The sequence below is a fragment of the Rattus norvegicus genome, chromosome 1 (assembly GCF_036323735.1).
Source record: "Rattus norvegicus strain BN/NHsdMcwi chromosome 1, GRCr8, whole genome shotgun sequence".
In the NCBI taxonomy this organism is placed as follows: Eukaryota; Metazoa; Chordata; class Mammalia; order Rodentia; family Muridae; genus Rattus; species Rattus norvegicus.
In genome coordinates this window covers 192,774,686-192,794,345 of record NC_086019.1, presented here as the reverse complement: position 1 = coordinate 192,794,345, position 19,660 = coordinate 192,774,686, and the positions used below count along the sequence as shown (strand labels likewise).

Sequence of the window (19,660 nt, the reverse complement as noted above, 5' to 3'; positions counted from 1 at the left end):
TTTGCAGCTTTAAAAAGAGCATCAATGTCATTGTTTTATTCACACCAGGTAGAACACATACACAAAAATGTGTATTATAGGTTGCTTTCAAAAAAATTCCATGTTCCATGAGAACTATGTAAACGACATAAAATGTTTCTGCTATGTAACAAGAGAAGGAAGTCAGCATTCCCACTGTCCGTTAGGAAATACTTAGAGAATGAGTTTATAGTAAACAGAATCATCATTACAGAGCAGTCTCAAGCAGCTCTACATCCTTTCAAACACACTGGTGCAAGTCAAACTAAACCCGAACCACAGCCCTTCCACTTTGCTTCTCACGTTAACTGGACCTCGGGCGCCGAGTGCTGGCACGGAAACCTCGGTTCGCTGTGAAGCCTGCTATTTGCTCACCTCCAGGGGATGTGGACATGCCAGGAGAGGTCAGATCATCACAAGAGTTCTGGAAAGTAAAAAGTGCTTCACTCCTGCAACTAGGTTCTCGGTGATGGCATTCGACTTTATGAACGCTGAGATCAGCCCGGGATGAGGAGGCCTTGCCACAAGCAGGAGCGACTCCGCCCCAGGCCAGCCCCAGCTCTGAGCTGTGCACATTCAGGACAGCAGGCGTTTGTCTTTTCGTTTCTTAGGTGGTCTCACTACATAGTCCTGACTGTCCTGAAACCTGTGATACAGACCAGGCCATCTTCCTCTCAGAGATCCACCTGCCTTTGCTTCTTGAGTGCTGGGATTAAAGGCATGTGCCACCATGCCCAGTCTAGCATAAGTTTCTTAAAAATCATGTTACTACAGTTTCTCAAGAAGTCCATATTTAAATAAAAATAACATATTGCATTAATACAAAGAAAAATAAAGTTTAATAGCCCATTGACAATAGTTTTAAGAAATAGAAATAACCATTTGCATGCTACGAATATCTCTTCATTAGTACACACTTAATTTAGATAACTACTTAACTAAACAGATCGAGAATTCCCCACAGCATCATTTCATGGTTGCAGCTCTCCTTCTAGACTGTCCAAATATGATACTGACTTTTCCCAGCATCTTTATGTTCTGTTTTAAAAACCGATCCCTGCATCTGAGAAGTCCTCGTTAGCAGTTGTTGCTGAGTAACGATTCTGTCATCCTTCATCAGCCACCAAGGAGCCTCTGAGCAGTGACACTCAAGCTGGAGCTTCCTGTAAAGACAAGGGAGTCTTTAAAAACAACCCTCAGTGAGTTTCACACACTCTCAGCAACAGTTGTCCCCATCTAGCGTGAAGCCAGCCACATGCTCAGCTTTGTTACCAACACATCAAGCAATGCCAGAGACCAGTCTTCAAGCTCAAGCCTTCACACACCTTCCAAAAGGCTGGGGTAGGCATGGAGTTGTTGGGGAAGTGTGGGGCTTGTGCCAAAGACCAGTTCAGTGAAGAAACACAACCAAGCTGGACGTAGTGGTGCACACCTTTAATACCAGCCCTGGACAGGCAGGCAGATCGCTGAGATCAAGGTTAGCCAGATCTACATGGTCTACATACCCAACGAAGTCCCTACCCCACATCTCCAGAAAATGCAAAAAGATCAAGAGGCAATTAAAAGATGGGAGGAAGGAGGGAGGGAAGAAGGGAACAGGGGTGGGGGAAGAGAGGGAGAGAGAGAGAGAGAACACTCAAGTTCACTAGTAATAGAAATATAACCAAAATGGTGAGTTGACAATTTCTGGTGATTAATTGACCAAAATTTAATAAAAGCAACAACTAGTGTTGACAAAGGGTCAGAAAAACTGGCAATTTACATTAACACTACACATGAAAACTGAGGGGCCTCTCTAAAATGCAACTGAACTACAGCACACCAGAGCTTTCAAAATGTGTAATATTCTAGACTAACAATGCTACTCATGGATTTATCTCAAGTCAGAGACAGGCAAACACATGTACAGCTGCATGTCAAAATTATGTATAATAATGAAATTTGGGAAGGGAAATAATTACCTAATACTAACAATGGAGGATAAATTAATAAATAGAACTATGAAATGGAATGCAATAACTTGTTCAAAAAGGGCCAGTGAGATGGTTCAGAGTGGGTGAAAGTCCTTAGGACACAATTTTACAACCTGAATTCAAGTCCCAGGACCCCATGATATAAAGAAACTATCTACTCCAGCTGGCTCCCACTGGCTTCCACATACACACCATGCATGGCACACACATACACGTAAAATAAACAATAAATGATCATTGAAAAGCTTTCATAAAATTCATTTATAAGGCTGAACATGTAGTGTAGTGGTACAGCATATACAAGGCACTACGTTCCTATAAATATGTCTATATAAATGTACACCCCAACACATACGTGTACGTAGACTGAAGTGGTAAAATCATACACTATCTGACATAGAAAGGACAGACTAGAAGACAGCAAACAAGATGAAATATATATATAGAGAGAAGCTGGGACTTAGATGGACCAGCCACTAAAAGCACTTGCTGCTTTTGCAAAAAACCAGCAGATCTAGTCCCCGCACTCAAGTCAGGGCGCTCACAAGTACCCGTATTTCCAGTTCCAGGGGATCCAACACCCTCATCAGGCACCTATCAGCTCCTGCATGCAAATAACACATACACACACACACACACACACACGCGCGCGCGCATACACACACTCAGGCACACACATTCAGGCACACACACATATACATAAAATAAATCTAAGATAAATGTTTGAGAAAATTGCTTCCAAGTACATGAGGTATTTGTTGAACAAAGTATAACAGCCCCAATGGGCCCTGTCACAGGACAAGCCAGAGCCTCGGCAATCGCTACTCCACACACCATACTCTGTCCTTCACTGGAGGTTAATGTCTCAGGTGACCACATTGTAGGAGTCCACCCCACCAGAACACAAGCTCCCACATCACCCACACTTCTCCTCCCATCCCACCTGCCTATCCCTGGTAAACACAAGGATTTGCTGACTCTAAGCCTTGCTGAGATGACAGAGCGTGGCTAGAGAAGCCCGGCCACTTCACCAAAGCACTTAACTTCACATTTCCCAACAAAGTATCGGTGGGCATCCAAACCTGCAATAAAATCCAATCACACCTGGCTGGTCAAGTCCTTTCTTCCACACTGAGGTACACATCTGCTCTTCAACTCTCCCAGCAGCCCTTGCCTTACTCTTAGCAATGACCTTCCCAGCATCTTCAGAGAAGGCAGAGCCGTCAGAGAACAAACACTTCCCCGTGCCCTGCCAACACAAACCTGCTCCTTTCCTTCAGTTCAGCTCGTGACCACACTTGGCTCTGTCTCTCTGCCTTTCCAAATGTCCACACCCCAGTATTCCCTCCATCCAAAATGACCAGTTCCTCTCCACTCTAGAACATCCCTGCTGACAAACACCTTTCTACCCCACCCATTCCCCACCACCTTACTTGTACTGCTTCATGCCAAAGCGCCTTCTCACTTCTGACTACTGCCATGACATTAAAGTAACTCTCATCAGTCACCTGCCTGAAGCCAAAGGCCAATTCTTGGTTGCACTCTGGCCTGGCCTCAGCAGTAGCAGGCAATGGTTGAACACTGCCTCCCCTGACTTCCCGAGAGCTCAAATCCTAGAATTTTCTTCTACTTCAGGGACTTTCCTCTTCCCCCACATTCCTTCAAAGTGACCTTAACTGAGTCTTTAATGCAAATATATGCCACTGCCTCCAAAGTCATCTTTAGCTCTTTGAGCTTTCTTTTGACCTTCAGACCAGGATTGTCAGCTACTGACTCAAGAAAACAGAACCAACTCCCCATCACTCCCACACCCAAACACCATCTTCCTCACTGTGGCCTGCCAGGAAAACATCAGCACAAACCCAGCAGTTCACGTGGAATCCCACAGGAGTCATCACGGTGACTTCGCCAGACCTCTTCATGACAATCACCTCTCACCAGTCCTGTCCTGTGACCAGTCAACACTGGCCTCTTAAGTCCCTCCCTCCCTCCGTCTTGGTCCCAGTAATTGTCTACCTTCTACCCAGGACCCATGCAGGCTTCTGAAGTAGAAACATTTGGCTAGTTTTATGTCAACTTGATACAATGATACAAGCTAGAGTCATCTGGTAAGAGAGAACCTCAATGGAGAAAATGGTCCAGATAAGCTGGCCAGTGGCAAGCAGCCTGTGGTGCATTTCTTGACTGAGGATTGATGTGGGAAGGTCTGGCCTACTGTGGATGATGCCATCGTAGGTGGGTTGTCCTGGGGCATTTACCACAACAGAAAGCCCAAGTAAGACATAAACTAACTCATGTTACCCCCCTTGTTAAAAGCCTCAGTGTCTTTATGATGCTTAGAGCCAATGTCCTTGTAATAAGAATCCTTGCCTCACTCCATCTCTGACAACTCTGCTTTCTGTCCCTTCACCACAGCAGGGCTGTTCCTGACTGGAACCTCAGCAGCAGCTTTTCCCTCAATACCCACTTGTGCTCATCGACCGAGCCTTCACCAATAAACAACACCCGATACCACGTCACTTCCTGTATAGCTTTCCCATCAAACCTGCCAATACTGGCATTGGCTAATGTCCTGGGGTACAACTTTCCTGCCAATTCCACCCGACGGAAGGGAGGGAACAAATCCCTTGAAGGTGAGGATATTATCCGGTTTACCATTCTCCCCAGCCAAAAACTGGTGTCTGCAGCCACTTAAAATTGTCTAATTGTTCATAACAGTAAACTAGCTAACTAGACTATAGTCAAAGGACTGACTTCTATGTCACTACTAAAAAGAATAAAAAGATCTGCAAGTGCTGATATGAACCCCTGGATATGACTGACTAATATGAACCCCTGGATATGACTGACTGCTGGTTATCCCAATTGCAAATAATGTTGAATGACATTATCTTCATTTTAAAATGTATAAATATCTGCACAGAAAAAATTCTTTAAGGAAATCAATCCCACTACAAATGTTTAGCTTTTTAAAATGAGAAGGGTAGGAAAGACAGCTCAGCGGGTAGGAGCAGAAAGAGCGCAACATGTGTATGCTCTTGCCTCCCGAGTGCTGAAATTTTAGTGCACCGCCACCGCCCAGCCGGGACTTTTCCTCTTATAGTAAAATTGTCCTTGAGCTTCCATTTGAGTCCAATCCTAAGTTCTTTTATTAATGAGTCTAAAATATCCGAAAGAACCTGATTTCCCTCAATCATCTGACAATCACAAAGGGACCCCAAAATTCCAAGAACACAACACGTACACATTAAATAAGGATCAACTCACCTGGTAGAATGCAAGTCTGCTCAGTGTTGGGGCTGCTCTGGACTAATGTTCATTGTCCGATAAATTTCTTTAAGTAACAAGAGGGCAGTATCTTCGGACTCCCTGTCCGAAAGAAAACAACACTTAAACAATTAATTAATGTTACACAAAAGAGGAAAGCCACATCTGCTCTTCTATTATCTCTGAGACAGGGAGAGCAGAGCACAGCAGTGGAGCATGAGCAGTCTGTGGGCTGTATGGACTCAACTCAGTTCCATAACAATCACATGGGAGTGCTCCTTAGTGATGAGCATATACGGAAGAAGGCCTTGTGATGGCCTCACACTCCTGCCAGGACAGGCACAACCTACACACACAGTGTGATACACACAAGTATCAATGGTCTCTGGTCAAAAGCACGTGACACACTGCCACCTTGTGGATAACTTAAATCCTATGCAGTTTTTAGAAAGGTTGTTGGAGTCAGAAATGTAAACAGCTGACCAATCCTTCCTTAGTGTCTCCACCCAGAACGTAAAGCAAACAGACACAGCCTGAGAGGGGAGGGAGTGCTTTTGAATACATGAGTTCATGAGTGGAATCTATTAACAGGCAATTAGTAAAAGACTTTCACCAGGTGACAACACTGTACTAGTCAGACCACTCAGAGAGAACCAGAGTGAAGAACACTTACCAATAGCACAAGTGACTCTGAAGAGCGAAGAGATACTCATTGAAGCTCTCGATTGGCTTCTCTTGAAGAACATAATCAATCCGGCGGCCTCCATTTAACATCCCAACCTTTCCTAAGTAGTCCTCATCCTTGGAAAATTCTGGACTTTCAACAATCTTTTCTGCTAGAATTTAAACCATTTCAATATCAAGGTCAATCACTTAATCATTATCCTCTGACTTTAGCTGACTCGCTGGGTTCAAGGACTACCGCTTGACACATGTAGCAACTGAGGAGCTACTGGGCTCATTCCCCATTCCTCCAGAGAACAGGGGAAGAGGGGCTGGTTCCCCAAGACAGAGGAAAGAGAACCAACAGCTGACAGAAGTTGTGAACGGGTAAGAGAGCATTGCAGAAAAAAAAGAAACAGAATCAGAATCTGAATGTCACGAAGGAGGGTGACCTGACACTGCATGCGAAATTTAGGAACACAGTTCTGCAGGAGCAGGAAGACAGAACCTGGTAGAGTCTTTACAAAGCCTGAACACACACTCAGCTCTCAACTCTACTCCCACCCCAGCCTGAACAATCTAAATAAAATCTTCAAATTGCAGCAAAAAGCCAAGAAATAACAGATAAAACTTAATTAGCAGCTGCAGCTGACATTGCAGGATGTCAGGACACTGTCTCCTTTACAGAATGGGTCTATCCAGTCTGACAGGATCCGGAAAGAAAACCTGTCCAATGACGTACAAGCATTATGCTCTTCAGGCATCATCTGTCCTGGAAAACGCTCCCACTATCAAATTTACCTTCAACTACTTGCTTTTCCTCTTCCTCTTTGATCTGATTGGCCACCTTCTCCAATTCTTCTTGCAGCTGAGTAGAAGAGGTGTGAGCACGTGCGAATTCATTGAGTGTCTGCCAAGCACTTTTCAGAGAGCTGATAAAACCCTGCTTCAAATCAGACCCCATTCGAGAAAGGCTTTCTTTCAACTCTGAAGAAATTCAGATAACATCCCAGGTTACTTAGCCACTACAATTCTGTGCTCCAGAAATTAAAAGTTAACACGCCCCCCAAACAAGCAAGGCTCTGTTCTTCCTCTTCCTCCTCCTCCTCCCACTTAAATACCATAGGGAGCCTCTTGGAGCCAAGAACCCTCAATAGGATAAAGTGTTGACATGGAGTTGAGTCTTTCGAGACACGGTCTCGCTATGTAGGGCTGACCTTAAACTAGGAATCTTCCTGCTTCAGCCTCCAAGTACTAAAATTGTAAGTATGCACTTGCATGCCTGGCTTTTTGCTTGTTCTCTGACACACGGTCTTGCAGCTTCAAGCTTAGGGTGATCCTTATGTCTCGGATTCCTGAGCACTAAGATTACATGATGTGCCGCTTCTTTTTAACAATTTGATCTGTTCCAAACCTACACAATTTTTAAAAAGAAGTTCAAACACCATAACCTAAACATGAGCCTATAAATTTTTATTGAAATTATTAAAACAGGCCTGTAACAGCTGGGTGCTGGGGCATACGTCTTTAAATCCCAGCACTCAGGAGGAAAGGCGCAGATGGATCTCTTGTACGTTCAAGGCCAGGCCTGGCCTACATAGTAAGTTCCAGGACAGCCAGGGCTCTGTAGAGAGAATTGGTTCCTTAAAGCTATCCTTTGGGTTGGGGATTTAGCTCAGTGGTAGAGCGCTTGCCTAGTAAGCCCAAGGCCCTGGGTTCGGTCCTCAGCTCCGAAAAAAAAAAAAAAAAAAAGCTGTCCTCTGCTCCCCACATGTGCACAGTGGCATGCATGTGCCATACACAAAGGTATCACCATGAACTCTTCAAATGTTCATCACTACAGATGGCAGGATACTGTTTTGCTGTGACTTTCAGTCACTCTGCGTCAGGAACTACCGTGAACCCCTGACCTCGGCCTGCTCTGCAGCAAGTGGACACAGCATTGGCTTCTCACCTAAGTGAAGTCTCTTTCTGCCTTTGTGATGTGGAATGAGAACAGCTTTTAAGTCCAAATCTGGAGCAATCATGGGCTCTAATCTGTATGCCACGGGGTCGAGCTGAAGGAAGAGAAGTAGGAACCATAAGTTACTCAGAGGTGCAGGCCACAGTCAGGGAAGCAGACAGCTACTTGGCAAGCCAGAGTGACATTTCTACACCTTCCTCAGCTACTGCTAATTATAAGATTTGTGATTTGTAGGGGAAATTACTTGCAAGCAAAGCAACAAACATTTTTTTTTTCCTTTGAGTAGAAGCTTTGTGGTAGAAATACTTAAGGAAGTGTCCCAGACTCTCAGGGTGGAAGCTGAGCTTTGCGTATCATGACTGTTACTCATTTCTTAGTAAGAACCTAAGAATCTATCTGGATGAAGAGGACAGAACTTTCATCTTTTTAAAGCACAAAATAAATTCAAGCCACTGACCGGATGGTAAATATTGAAGAAGCCTTTGCAGGTAGGGAGGCGATAGCTCTCATCAATCCTGTCCACGCCGCGAATAGTGAGAAACATGCCAATAGGAGAGCCCAAGGCAAAGAAAATCTCTGGTTCAAAGTCTAACGAGCTGTAAGCAACAGAAACCTAGGAAAAAACACGACAATAAAAAATATTTCTACAGACACATAAACAAAACCTTTGAATTTTTAAATGTTCTTGGATCTGCACTGGCTCCCAAGCATCCAAATACAGAGGCCTCTCAGAGATGGCTGCTGGGGAGCTGAAAAGGCTGGAATTTCTCATTAGAACTTCAGAGTGTGCAGCACTCTGCTCTGCTTCTAAGATAACAAACAGCACAGAAGCATGACAGGGACTGTGCTTCAAACTGCAGACCCTAAACTCGCCCTGCTGGGCCTGCTTCAACTCTTCCTCAAGTTTCATGACATCTTGCCTCTGCCAGAGTTATAATATGGGGTCGGATCTTCACAGTACCAAGGCCACAGAAAGCACTTATCAGCACAAAGAGGGGTTCTGGTCTTCAGTATTCTATTAATCCTATTACCACTCTATCTTCTCCTTAAAGACTTGCAGGCAGGAGAATAAGCGCAGGGTCACATTTGGATGCATAGTGATTTAGAAACCAGCCAGGATACACAAGACTCTGCCTCGAAAAAAAAAACCCATTTAAGGCAAATTTTCTGTCAGAAAAGGGATTTGTACGAAGGAGCATTATTTGAGATAGTTTGCATGAAGTCTCTCAAGGGAAAGCACAGACATCTGGGTGGCAGGCAGCACAGTTTATGAAGTTCTTCCTCTTTATTTCAGGGACAGGAAAATGTCTTTTTGGCATGTTGGTGTGAAGTGGAAACTTAAGGGTTCTTTGGAAAGTCAGTTGGATAGTGTTTTGCTAGGGCAAACACGTGAAGGAATGTTTCATTAAAGTGGACACTGGTGTGAAAGGCTAAGGCAGACTTGTGAAGAGACGTTGAACTGAAGCAGACATAGGAGAGAGGCTGTTCTGCTAAAGCAAGCATGGGAAAGGACACGTGATGAAGGAGTCTTTACTAACCACATGTATTGGTCCGCCTTACAGTGTGTAATTGAGCTGCTTTTGTCAGGACTCCATGGGGAGAAACACACCAAAAAACTTCTGGTGGTGAGCTGCAGTCTGCTGCTGTTTCCAAGGACTCGGGCTGACTGGATACATGTGCTGAGGCAAGGCACATGGAGGACACGTGATGTTTGGAGGGTATAAATAGGACTCCACAGAGTGACAGACACAGAGCTTGGCTTGCAACACTTGTGAATCTGTCTTCTCTGATCTTCACTTCCCTGAGAAAGGCACGGCTAAGAAATTCTCCTGGTGTTCCTACTGGTCCCCTCTAGGTCGTGTCACTGCTGTTGCTAACCCGACTCTACTGAACTGCACTGCTGGTGTATCCATGAGGTGTCTGCGAGTGGACTGAGCTGCCACTGCCTGCTGACCTGTGAACTGATCTGCTGATTTCCAGACACAGATGGGAATTGCTCCAAAGAACCTTTCTAAACAGGTCCACTTCCCTGTATCCTTTCTTTTCCACTATCTTTGGAGGGTGGTGGGCTCCAGGCGAGGTTAGTGTTTAAGAACCATCATTAAGCAAACTGAGGAACAGAACTCAAGTGAGCAGCACCGAGACAGAAGTGACTGGGATGAAGACCGCTCCGAGTTCTCCTGTATGACCAGAAGCTTGGGTTCACCTGTGAGCAGGCCCAGGAGCCAAAGCAGCACTTCGAGGGACCCCAACCCTGAGGAGACTTTGGAGGCCTTAGCTGAGGCACTCAAACTGACAAAAGGACACCTTAGGGACTGGGTCTTCAACAAGCGGCTGTCTAAGGACCACAAGAACTGGAAAATGTGCTGTCGCCACTGTACATCAAGAGGGACACCAGGCAGAGCCCCGACAAGTCCTCTCGAAATGACCCTAGACTTCCCACAGCTTTGGAAGCCTTGAAGAGTCTCACACTCTCTTCTGGGTAACAAAGCAGAGACGGCATGTCACAGGATTTCTGATTTTTCAACTTCTTTGTTGGGGCAGGGAGCTGTTGGGATTTATGTCTATAGAAGGAACATTAATAATAAAGCTTGCATTCATAGAGAAAAAAAGAACCGTCATTAAAAATAGGATTTGAAAAAATTAAAGTTACACTGGTGTTTTGGGAACAATATGTTTTGAAAACAAAGAATAATGAATAGCATGGTCCAAAAACAGAGTTCCTCTAACTGAACAGATGGGCAAGACCCATGGCGTCCTCTTCACAGGTAAAACCATGGGACATCTGAGAAGTGACATCACTCACCCGGAGTGCAGTCAGTGACACTATGTAGACGTAGGTGTCTAATTCCAAATCCAACACTCCTACATACACTACTAGGCTGCCCTTCTAAGAGTCTACATTCCATAGCATTTTATCTCTGCCTACACTTGCATTTATCTTTGAAAAGTCAATGGTTTTAACTGGGTACTGGTGGTACATACCTGTTACAGGATATTGGATCGCACTGTGAACCCTGAGATTGTATTTTTTACTGGAAAAACCTGCTTCTAGTTAGAGTGCAGCTCAGCCTTAGTACACACATTTAATCCTAAACAATGTAGGTAAAGTTAGTTTGTAGAAGAAAGCAAGCACCTTACCCTGACAAATAAGAAAAAGATTAGACAGAATAGACTATGCCCAACTCACAGGAGAACAGAGAGGAAAGAGAGGAGACTTGAGAGAGAGCAGTGAGAGAGGGGGATCAGATTTACTGGGACACTTGTACAGAGACAGACTGCAGAGAGAGAACACGCTAGACACAGGTGAAGACAGAACGAGTCAGAGAATGATAATAAGCAGAAAGATTAGAACAGATTGCCAAAGTTAGTATGAAGCCAAGCAGAGCAATTCAGTGAGAAGCCAAGAGAAGCCAGTTTGAAGAAGCATGGAGAGGAATTTTGAGTCAGAAGAGCTAAGTTGAACCAGCCAGGGTTCAGAAAGTTAGAAAGAATGAGATTACTCAGCAGTAAACCTCAGAGGCTGAAAACATTCTAGGCCCAGACGAGATTGTACGGAGGCTAGGAGCTTCCAGGACTAGGCCTAGGTTAGCAGACAGAGGCAGTGACCCTTAGAAACAACAATACATCAGGAGAATAAAGATCCTGTACACACACTTTTAACTTCAGCACTCAGGAGGCAGAAGCACTCAGATCTCTGAGTCTGAGACCAGCCTGGTCTACAGAGCAAGTTCTAGGACAGCCAAGACTACACAGAGAAGCCATGCCTCCAAAAAAAAAAAAAATAGTTTTACTACATCATGAGAAAAAAAAACTTAAAACAAAAATCACAATGTGTAAAACAAACTTTTACAACTTACATAGCAAGGGCCAAACATCCTTAATATTTAAAGATGTCTTATCTTTTATTTCTTTTTTCTTCCTTTTTTCTCTTTTAAGTTATATTCTCACTGTGTACCTCAAGCTGACCTTAAATTACTATGTAGCTCAGGATGGGCTAGAATGGGCAACGCCCTGCCTTAGCCTTCCAAGTGCAGAAAATATAGGCACATAAAGCCATGTCAAGCTGGAGGTTTTTTGTTTGTTTTTGTTTTTGTTTTTGTTTTTGTTTTTGTAAAGAACTGAGTAATTCTATAGAAATCAGATAAAATCAGTACCTTACTGTAGAGAGATCATCTTTGTGTTGTAAGGATGCCTCGCCTGTCAATTAAAGAGCCAATGGCTTATGGCTTAGGCAGGGAATAGAGGATGGACATCTGGGAAGCAGAGAGGATTCTGGGAGGGAAGGAGCCAGGGAAAGGAGCCCAAAAAGATGTGAGAATAAAGCCTAACTATATGGCCAAGGTCTTTGTAAATATAATTTGAGTCTCATTTCTGAGAGCATGGGGCTGGGAAGCAGAACTGGTGCCCAACTTCAATACCTTATGGTGAAAAAAATGCCTTAAGAAATATAAGTGAGGAGGTGTGGGACGGCTTAGTGGGAAACAGCAGTTTCAAGTATAAGAACCTGAGTTTAATCCCTAAACCTAGAGCAAGATGCCAGATGCGGTGGTGCAATGTGAAACCCCAGTGCTGGGAGGTGGAAACAGGAGCCTCCCGGAAGCCTGCTGGCCAGTCTAGTCAAACTGGTGACTTACAGAGCATGAAGAGACCCTGCCTCAAATGAAGCAGTCATTGTTCTTGAGTATCACACCCAAGGTTTTCCTCCAGCCTCCAAACACAACACATTAAAAAGAGAGAGAAAACAGCAAACATCTCAGGTGCTCAAAGAGATATGTGAGTGACACCGTTTTACCATTTTCCTTGAAAGAGCATCAGAAACATAAATGAAATACAAAAAAGGAAAAGAAATTCGATTTATATGTTTAAAAGTTGCTTCTTTAGAACAAAGTTGTAAAAGTGATCACGAAGGCTGGAGAGATGGCTCAGCAGATAAACTCATTTGATGCAGGCCCGGCATGGCAGCACACGCCTTTATTCCCAGCACTCAAGGCACTTCGAGGCCAGCCTGGTCTACAAAGCAGGTCCAGGACAGCCAGGGCTATGATGCAGATAAACCCTATCTCAAAAAAAAAGAAGAAGAAAAACCAAAAAACATATTCTTGCAAAGAATCTGAGTGTGTTTCCCAGAACCACATAGTGGCTCACAACCATCTGTAACTCCTGTAGGACCCAAAGCCCTTCTCTAACCCTCAAGGACACATATACACATGCAAGAAAAATACTCATACACATAAAATGAGTAAATCTAAACAGAAAAAGTTGGTGAGTCACACAGACAAACATGCAGGCAAAACACCAATGCACATAAAACAATTTAAAAAAAAAAAGCCTCCATAAAATGTTCTTTACTAGACCTAAGGAAGTGGATTCCTTTTCTCCTGTGGACCTACCACTCCATGAAGATGAGTCTCACTTCATGGAGTTGGAGAGGTGTGCTGTAAGCATCCAAGGGGCTCAGAGCCCTATGGCACCACCCCACAGGGAGGTTAGGAAGTTTCCTTCTTTGTTAGCACTGGTCTGGTTTGCTCATGATTAAAAAAGAAAAGACTATCATTAGATAGCTCTGGCTGGCCTGGAACTCACTGTGTAAACCAGGCTGGCCTTGAACTCAGAGAATCTTCTGAAGGAATGCTCCACCATACCTGGCAGCATTTTAATACAATGCGAGGTTATCGAGATAGCTCAGCAAGAGTAAAGGTATTTGCTGCTAAACCTAAGGGCCTAGTAAGTTTGAACCCCTGCCACAGATATTAAGAAAGAACTAAGTCTTACAGGCTGTCCACTGACCTCCATATTGAGGGTCATGGTACGCATGCACAAACACAAAGTAAAAAATATGCAATAATAAACTTAATATAGTCTGTGAATTCATGTGTGTACATTTTTCTGTGTAAGTTTAGGCAGATGCTTGCCATGTTGTGTTTGTGTAAGCTACAGGCCAGCCTTGGATGTTAATATGCTCCTTCCTCTTTGTTCGCATCTGCATATGCCGGGCTAGCTCACCTGTAACTCTCTAGGGATTCTCCTGTGTCCACCTCCGTATTCCCCTTAGAACACTGGGACTCCAGAAGTGCCCTGCCATACCCGACTTTTCCAGGCTCTGGAAATCTGAACCCAAGTCTTCATGCTTCCACGACAAGCACTTTTCCCACCGAGCCATATCCCAACACAGAATCTTAGGAAGGAACTGGACTTAAAAGGGTGAAGAGGCCAGATCAAACATCAAGCTTCAAGTCGTACTTTCTGGACGCTCTTAGACTAACAGGTTCCTATATGAACGACGGTAAGTGTACTGAAAGTGACATCATCCCAGAGTAGTTCCACACTCTGTGGAACTGAAAATATTGGATACTCTTATTAAATACAGCACTGTCAATGGCTTGCTCGTTTTTTATAGGAACTCCCCACACATAAACTACAAGAAGTAGTAGGACACATCAATTAAGAGAGTGTGCCAATTCCTCAAGAAATGTTCTGAACTCCAGTCCTTTGTGTTGTTACCAATTATGAGACTTAATGCTACAAAATTGTGAACAGTGGAAAGATTAAAGGACAGTTACAGAACTTAGATGACATGCTCTGAATATATGGCATCTCTTGAGCATTACCAAAGAGCATAAAATGTTAACTAAGAGAAAATCAGTTTTCTGTGTACAGCTCCAAATGTATGCTCCATAGCTATTTCCAAACATATAAAATGATAAATGTGAATTTCCGACCTAAAATGCTAGCCGCATTAGCACACACTTACCTGTCCTGTGCCAACTTCAAAAGATTCATAATCGACACGTACAGACGACACATAAGCCCCAACTGAGAGCTTCCTCTTGGACTCGTTTGATTCTGAAGATGGAGAGGCCATTTCCTTAGTTTTTGGAGCACTCTCACCTTGTCCTTTTGTCAAAGCAGCCAGCGCTGCCTTCTTTTCTGATGCTGCTTTTTTCTGCTCCTATAAAACACCACAACAGTATGAGACGATCTTGAGGAAAGTCCAGTTCTTAGATACCACAAGATATACTGCCATGCAATTAAGAAATTCTTAGTGATTTAGGCATAGCAATAATACTGGGATTATTGGGGAAAGGTACTTTTAGGAAATATTTATTTTTTGAGCTGGGCATAGTAGGCTAACACCTTTCATCTCTGAGTTCGAGCCAGCCTGCTCTACAGGGTGAGTTCTAGGACAGTCAGGCCACTTTTACTTATGTGTTATCTGTCTATACACTGCTGTATGAGTAGATGCCAAGGGTATGTTGGTTGCCATGAAGGCCGGAGAAGGGCACTATTTCCCTTGGAGCTGGAGTGAGGGCAAGTGCAGCCAGCACGAAGGTGCCAGGAACCTGGCCTAGCTCCTTCTACAAGAGCAGCAAGTTCCCTTAGCTGCTGAGCAATCTCTCCAGACTCCCAGAAAAAGTACACTTTTCAGAGACACGTACTATCATCAGGAAAGACATGCTGTCATAGATATAATAAACTATACAATTCTTATAAAAATAAAGATTACAAAAGACAAGATGCAGTAAAACAGCTAAAATTCAATCTAACATAAAACTCAAAATTATTAAGTATAGGAGGGCAAACACAAAAGTAATACACTCTACTGATTCTACTTACATGATTTAGGCAGAAACATTTTTGTAATAAAAGAAATCACCAGGCACTCAGTGAGAGGGAAGAGTTACTAGGAAGCACAGTGATGTCGAGAGACACATTTTGTTTGTTTCTTAGCTGGACCCAGAACACTTTAAGAGCTATGCATTTCCACACAGCAAACAGCAAAAACTATGGGGCAACTATATAAAAGACGCCAACGCTGATAAGACAAAGCCCATTTCCAATGGTTGGTAAGTACGCCTTGACTGCACCTCTATCTACCTCATCAGAGCTCCCTAGGCTGGGAAGGGTTAGGTTAGTTTCTGCTTAACAGCAGCTAAACTAAACAGTTGACCAACTGTTCTTTTCTATTGATTAATTCCAAAATACTAACAAAAGAGGAAAGCAGTCCAACCGGTTAATATGAAGGACAATAAGGTCAAAGACAGCTCAGTCAGCAGCATGGGTAACTCACTCCACCCCTGGTATTTTGGACAGCTTTGTTATCTCAACCCTTGTCTGTGAGGTGGCATAATCTGAAACCTAAAATCAAAAATTCTAAGGGTTCTGCTATTTACTTTCTCATTCAGCATTACCTTTTACTATATTGAGAGTTTAACATTCTAAATGGTAAGAGAGCAACCTAAAGAAATCGTGCACTGGGGCTAGAGAGATGGCTCAGCAGTTACGAGCACTGGCTGCTTCCAGAGAACTCAGATTCAATTCTCAGCACCCACATAGCAGCTCAAAACTCTCCATTTCCAGGTAATCCCACACTCTCACAGTGATATACATTTAAGCAAAAACTCCAATGTACATCAAATTTAAAAAGAAAAAAGAAATCATGCACTGGTAATATTCCCAATCCTACAAACCACTGCTTTTCAAATGAAAATGACAAAGATGGTTTACAGAGGAGAAAGAACCCAGATCATGCATATTTGATATCCTTGCTAAAAAGAAAAAAAAAAAAAGGCTACATTTAATCCCATCTTTTCAGTGATACAAAAGTCACTAAGACACAGTATTATCTTCACCTGTCAACCATTCACCTGTGAATGATACAGAGCAATCAAAGCAAAGCGCCTGGCAAAGTCTTGTGGCTCATCTGAAAGCAGTTACATTTGAATTTAAAAAATGAGATTGTACTATCGATCCTTAATCACTTCCAAACATGCTTAAAATTCTACAGCTTAGATTTCCAAGTCACTGCAATCTATAAAACAGGTTCCTTCTGAAAAGTTTTTCAAAGAACTTTTCTTTTTGTTTCACGTACACTTTCACTATCTTAAAACACACCAGAAGTGGACATCAGATCCCACAGATGGTTGTGAGCCACCATGTGGTTGCTGGGAATTGAACTCAGGACCTCTGGAAGAGCAGTCAGTGCTCTTAGCCACTAAGCCATCTCTCAGCTCATGAAATATATTTTAAACTTTTTAGTTTTTTTAAAAGCTATGGGAATGTAGCTGAGGTGGCAGACTACTTGTCTAGCATACACAAGGCCCTGCCTGTGATCCCAGTACTGCATTACACCGGGCGTGGTGGGACATGACGGTAACCCCAGCACAGGGGACTGCAGGAGGGTCAGAAGTCAAGGTCACCCTCATCCTCAGCTACACAGTGAGTCTCAGGCCAGCCTAGAACACATGAGACTGTCTCATGTCTCACTATATTTTATAAAAATGTAAACTTATCGACAAGATAGAAGAATATGTGCTAACCTGTAACCTGGCAGGGTAACACACAAGTCATGTACACTATTCATACTCATTCACCTATGGCTGAAAGAGTACAGCTCCCATTTTAACCGCGTCATCATCTGTGTGTGTGTACATGTGTGGGAAAGAGATGGGCATGGGCATGCCACAGTTTGCACATGGAGGTCAGAGAACTTGCCAGATCAAACTCAGGAAGTAAAGCCTAGTGACAGTTGCCTTTATTTGCTTAGCAATCTTGCCAGCATGTGGGCCCCATGTTAGTGATGAAAAAAACCAACAAAATCAAGGATCAGAGAAATCAAGTCAGTGCTCATAAATGTGCTGTTGCTAAGTAGCTTCCCCGGGAGCCAGGGCCTCTCTCATTCATTGTCAAGAACCTCACAAGTTTTTGCACCTGGAAATCCTCAAATATCAGTTTTAAAGACAAAGCTGGAGCTGGGGAGATGGATTAGCAGTTAAGAACGCCTGTTCTTGCAGAGGACTCAGGTTCAATTCCCAGGAATCGCATGGTAGTTCACAACCACCTGTAACTCCAGTTCCAAGGGATCCGACACCGTCTTCCGACTTCTATGAACGCCAGGCACGCATATACTGCACATACATACATATAGGAAGACAAACTTCCATACACATAAGATAAATCTTTTAAAGAATATTTACATAAACTAGTGAAAATGAAAAGTCCTTTGTCCTGGGAACTCCCTGTCCCAGGAACACCAAGAGGTTCATCTAGTGCAATGTGACTACAGTCCAGCCCCAACTGACTCTGGAGCCGGGGCTTCCATTATTATAATCCTGGGGGTAAGTAAAATAGTCTGCCCAACCAAAGGGGTATTGCAAGCTTCTAAAACAAAAATGAGAGCCAGGCACAGTGACTCACACTGTGAATTCTAGGAAGTTGAAGAGGCTGAAGCAAAAGAACCATGCTACACAGTGAGTTCTATAGCATGGGCTATAGCATAAAACCCTGCCTTAAAACACACACACACACACACACACACACACACACACACACACACACACACCACAAAGGTCAGGTTACAAAATGTGTTACTTCCTCTGGGGCAGAGACGAGTCTTACCAGTTTGGCTGCTTTAAGTTTTACAAAATTGGCTATCTTCTTTCTGGGCCCAAGGGGAATCCCCATCTCCTTCAGGTCATCAACTGTACACATAAGCTTTAAAGGGAAGCAAAGAACATGTTAATTAACCAATCTAGAGACAGATGAGTTCAAATGATACATAAAAAATATTAAAAGAATCAACTTCAAGAAGCTTGGGCTTTTGTTTTAAGCAATAAATTATTTTAAACTTTACCATGTTTGCAGAGCATTTGCATAGCGCATGTGAGGCCCTGACTTCAATAATCTAGCTCTACAAAAAAATTGTTTCAATTAGCCTCTTCATTAAAAATTCTATTATTGGGAGCTGGAGCGATGGCTCAGTGGTTAAGAGCACTGACTGCTCTTCCAGAGGTCCTGAGTTCAAATCCCAGCAATCACATGGTGGCTCACAACCATCTGTAATGAGTGAGATCCGATGCCCTCTTCTGGTGTGTCTGAAGACAGCTATAGTGTACTCACATACATAAAATAAATAAATCCTAAAAAGATTTTTTAAAAAATTCTATTATTTTTAATAGAAAATATGTTTATGTCATGTAAAATTTTAAAAACATACAACAAATCTTTCCCCTCAAATCTTTCCTGTCCATTCTAGTCCCAACTATCCAATTCTTTCAGGGACAACTGTAGCAATCTGCCCTCTCTGAAGAAATCCCTCAGGTACACATGACATCGACGTCCTCTTCTCTGTCTCTGTCTCTGTCTCTCTGTGTGTTGGGGGGTGGGGGCCCTCAAGCTTTTTCTCTTTTCACTGGAGTGCCTTAACAGATCAAAATCCATGATGACATAGGTCATTCGCCTGCTGCAGTCCTACTGCAGGGCTGGACAAGCGAATCCACCAGCACCCTGTCTGTGTGCACTGTGGCTGCACAGGTCCCACAGTGTTAAAGCAGTGTGCAGTGGACGTCCTGTAGTCTTCACAGGCATTCAGACTTGTTCCACCGAGGCACGAGGCCGCCTGTTACATTCTTTCCTATGAGCCATGCTCTTGGTTACACTGCCCGTGTGCCTGCTGCTTATCCTTAGTCTGGTACAGGCAGGCCCTGACTATAAAGCCCTGTCTGTCTGGGTCCATGTGCTTTACCTAATCTGTCTCTGGCCATTAGATACTGTCATACCGTGCACTACAGTGAAAGTCTTGTCCACATACAGTACTGGGTTTTGTCTCATGCCTGAAAAAAGCTTCACACATTTTTCCCCTCAAATTTTAAAATAACTATTTTTTATGTATATGTATGTTATCCTGGGTCTGGGTGTGTGTGTGTGTGTGTGTGTGTGTGTGTGTGTGTGTGTACATGAGCATGTGTACATGAGCATGCGTGTGAAAGAGGGTACT

At 43.5% G+C, this 19,660-nt stretch overlaps 1 protein-coding gene across 2 annotated transcripts in view; it reads right to left on the bottom strand.

Moving 5' to 3' along the window:
* Sec23ip (SEC23 interacting protein) overlaps nucleotides 1-19,660 on the bottom strand; it is a 42,967-nt gene continuing 23,307 nt past the window's right edge. The window contains exons 12-19 of one of the 2 annotated variants that reach the window (XM_006230387.4): nucleotides 18,283-18,378; nucleotides 14,639-14,836; nucleotides 8,342-8,497; nucleotides 7,876-7,978; nucleotides 6,723-6,908; nucleotides 5,932-6,091; nucleotides 5,259-5,360; nucleotides 1-1,181 (exon numbers count right to left, since the gene is read on the bottom strand). In XM_006230387.4, coding sequence (XP_006230449.1) covers nucleotides 5,279-5,360; nucleotides 5,932-6,091; nucleotides 6,723-6,908; nucleotides 7,876-7,978; nucleotides 8,342-8,497; nucleotides 14,639-14,836; nucleotides 18,283-18,378 — 981 coding nt within the window. In that variant the 3' untranslated portion in view covers nucleotides 1-1,181; nucleotides 5,259-5,278. Of the gene's footprint in view, nucleotides 1,182-5,258; nucleotides 5,361-5,931; nucleotides 6,095-6,722; nucleotides 6,909-7,875; nucleotides 7,979-8,341; nucleotides 8,498-14,638; nucleotides 14,837-18,282; nucleotides 18,379-19,660 lie in introns of both variants that reach the window. The other variant, NM_001134859.1, reaches the window with a different exon arrangement.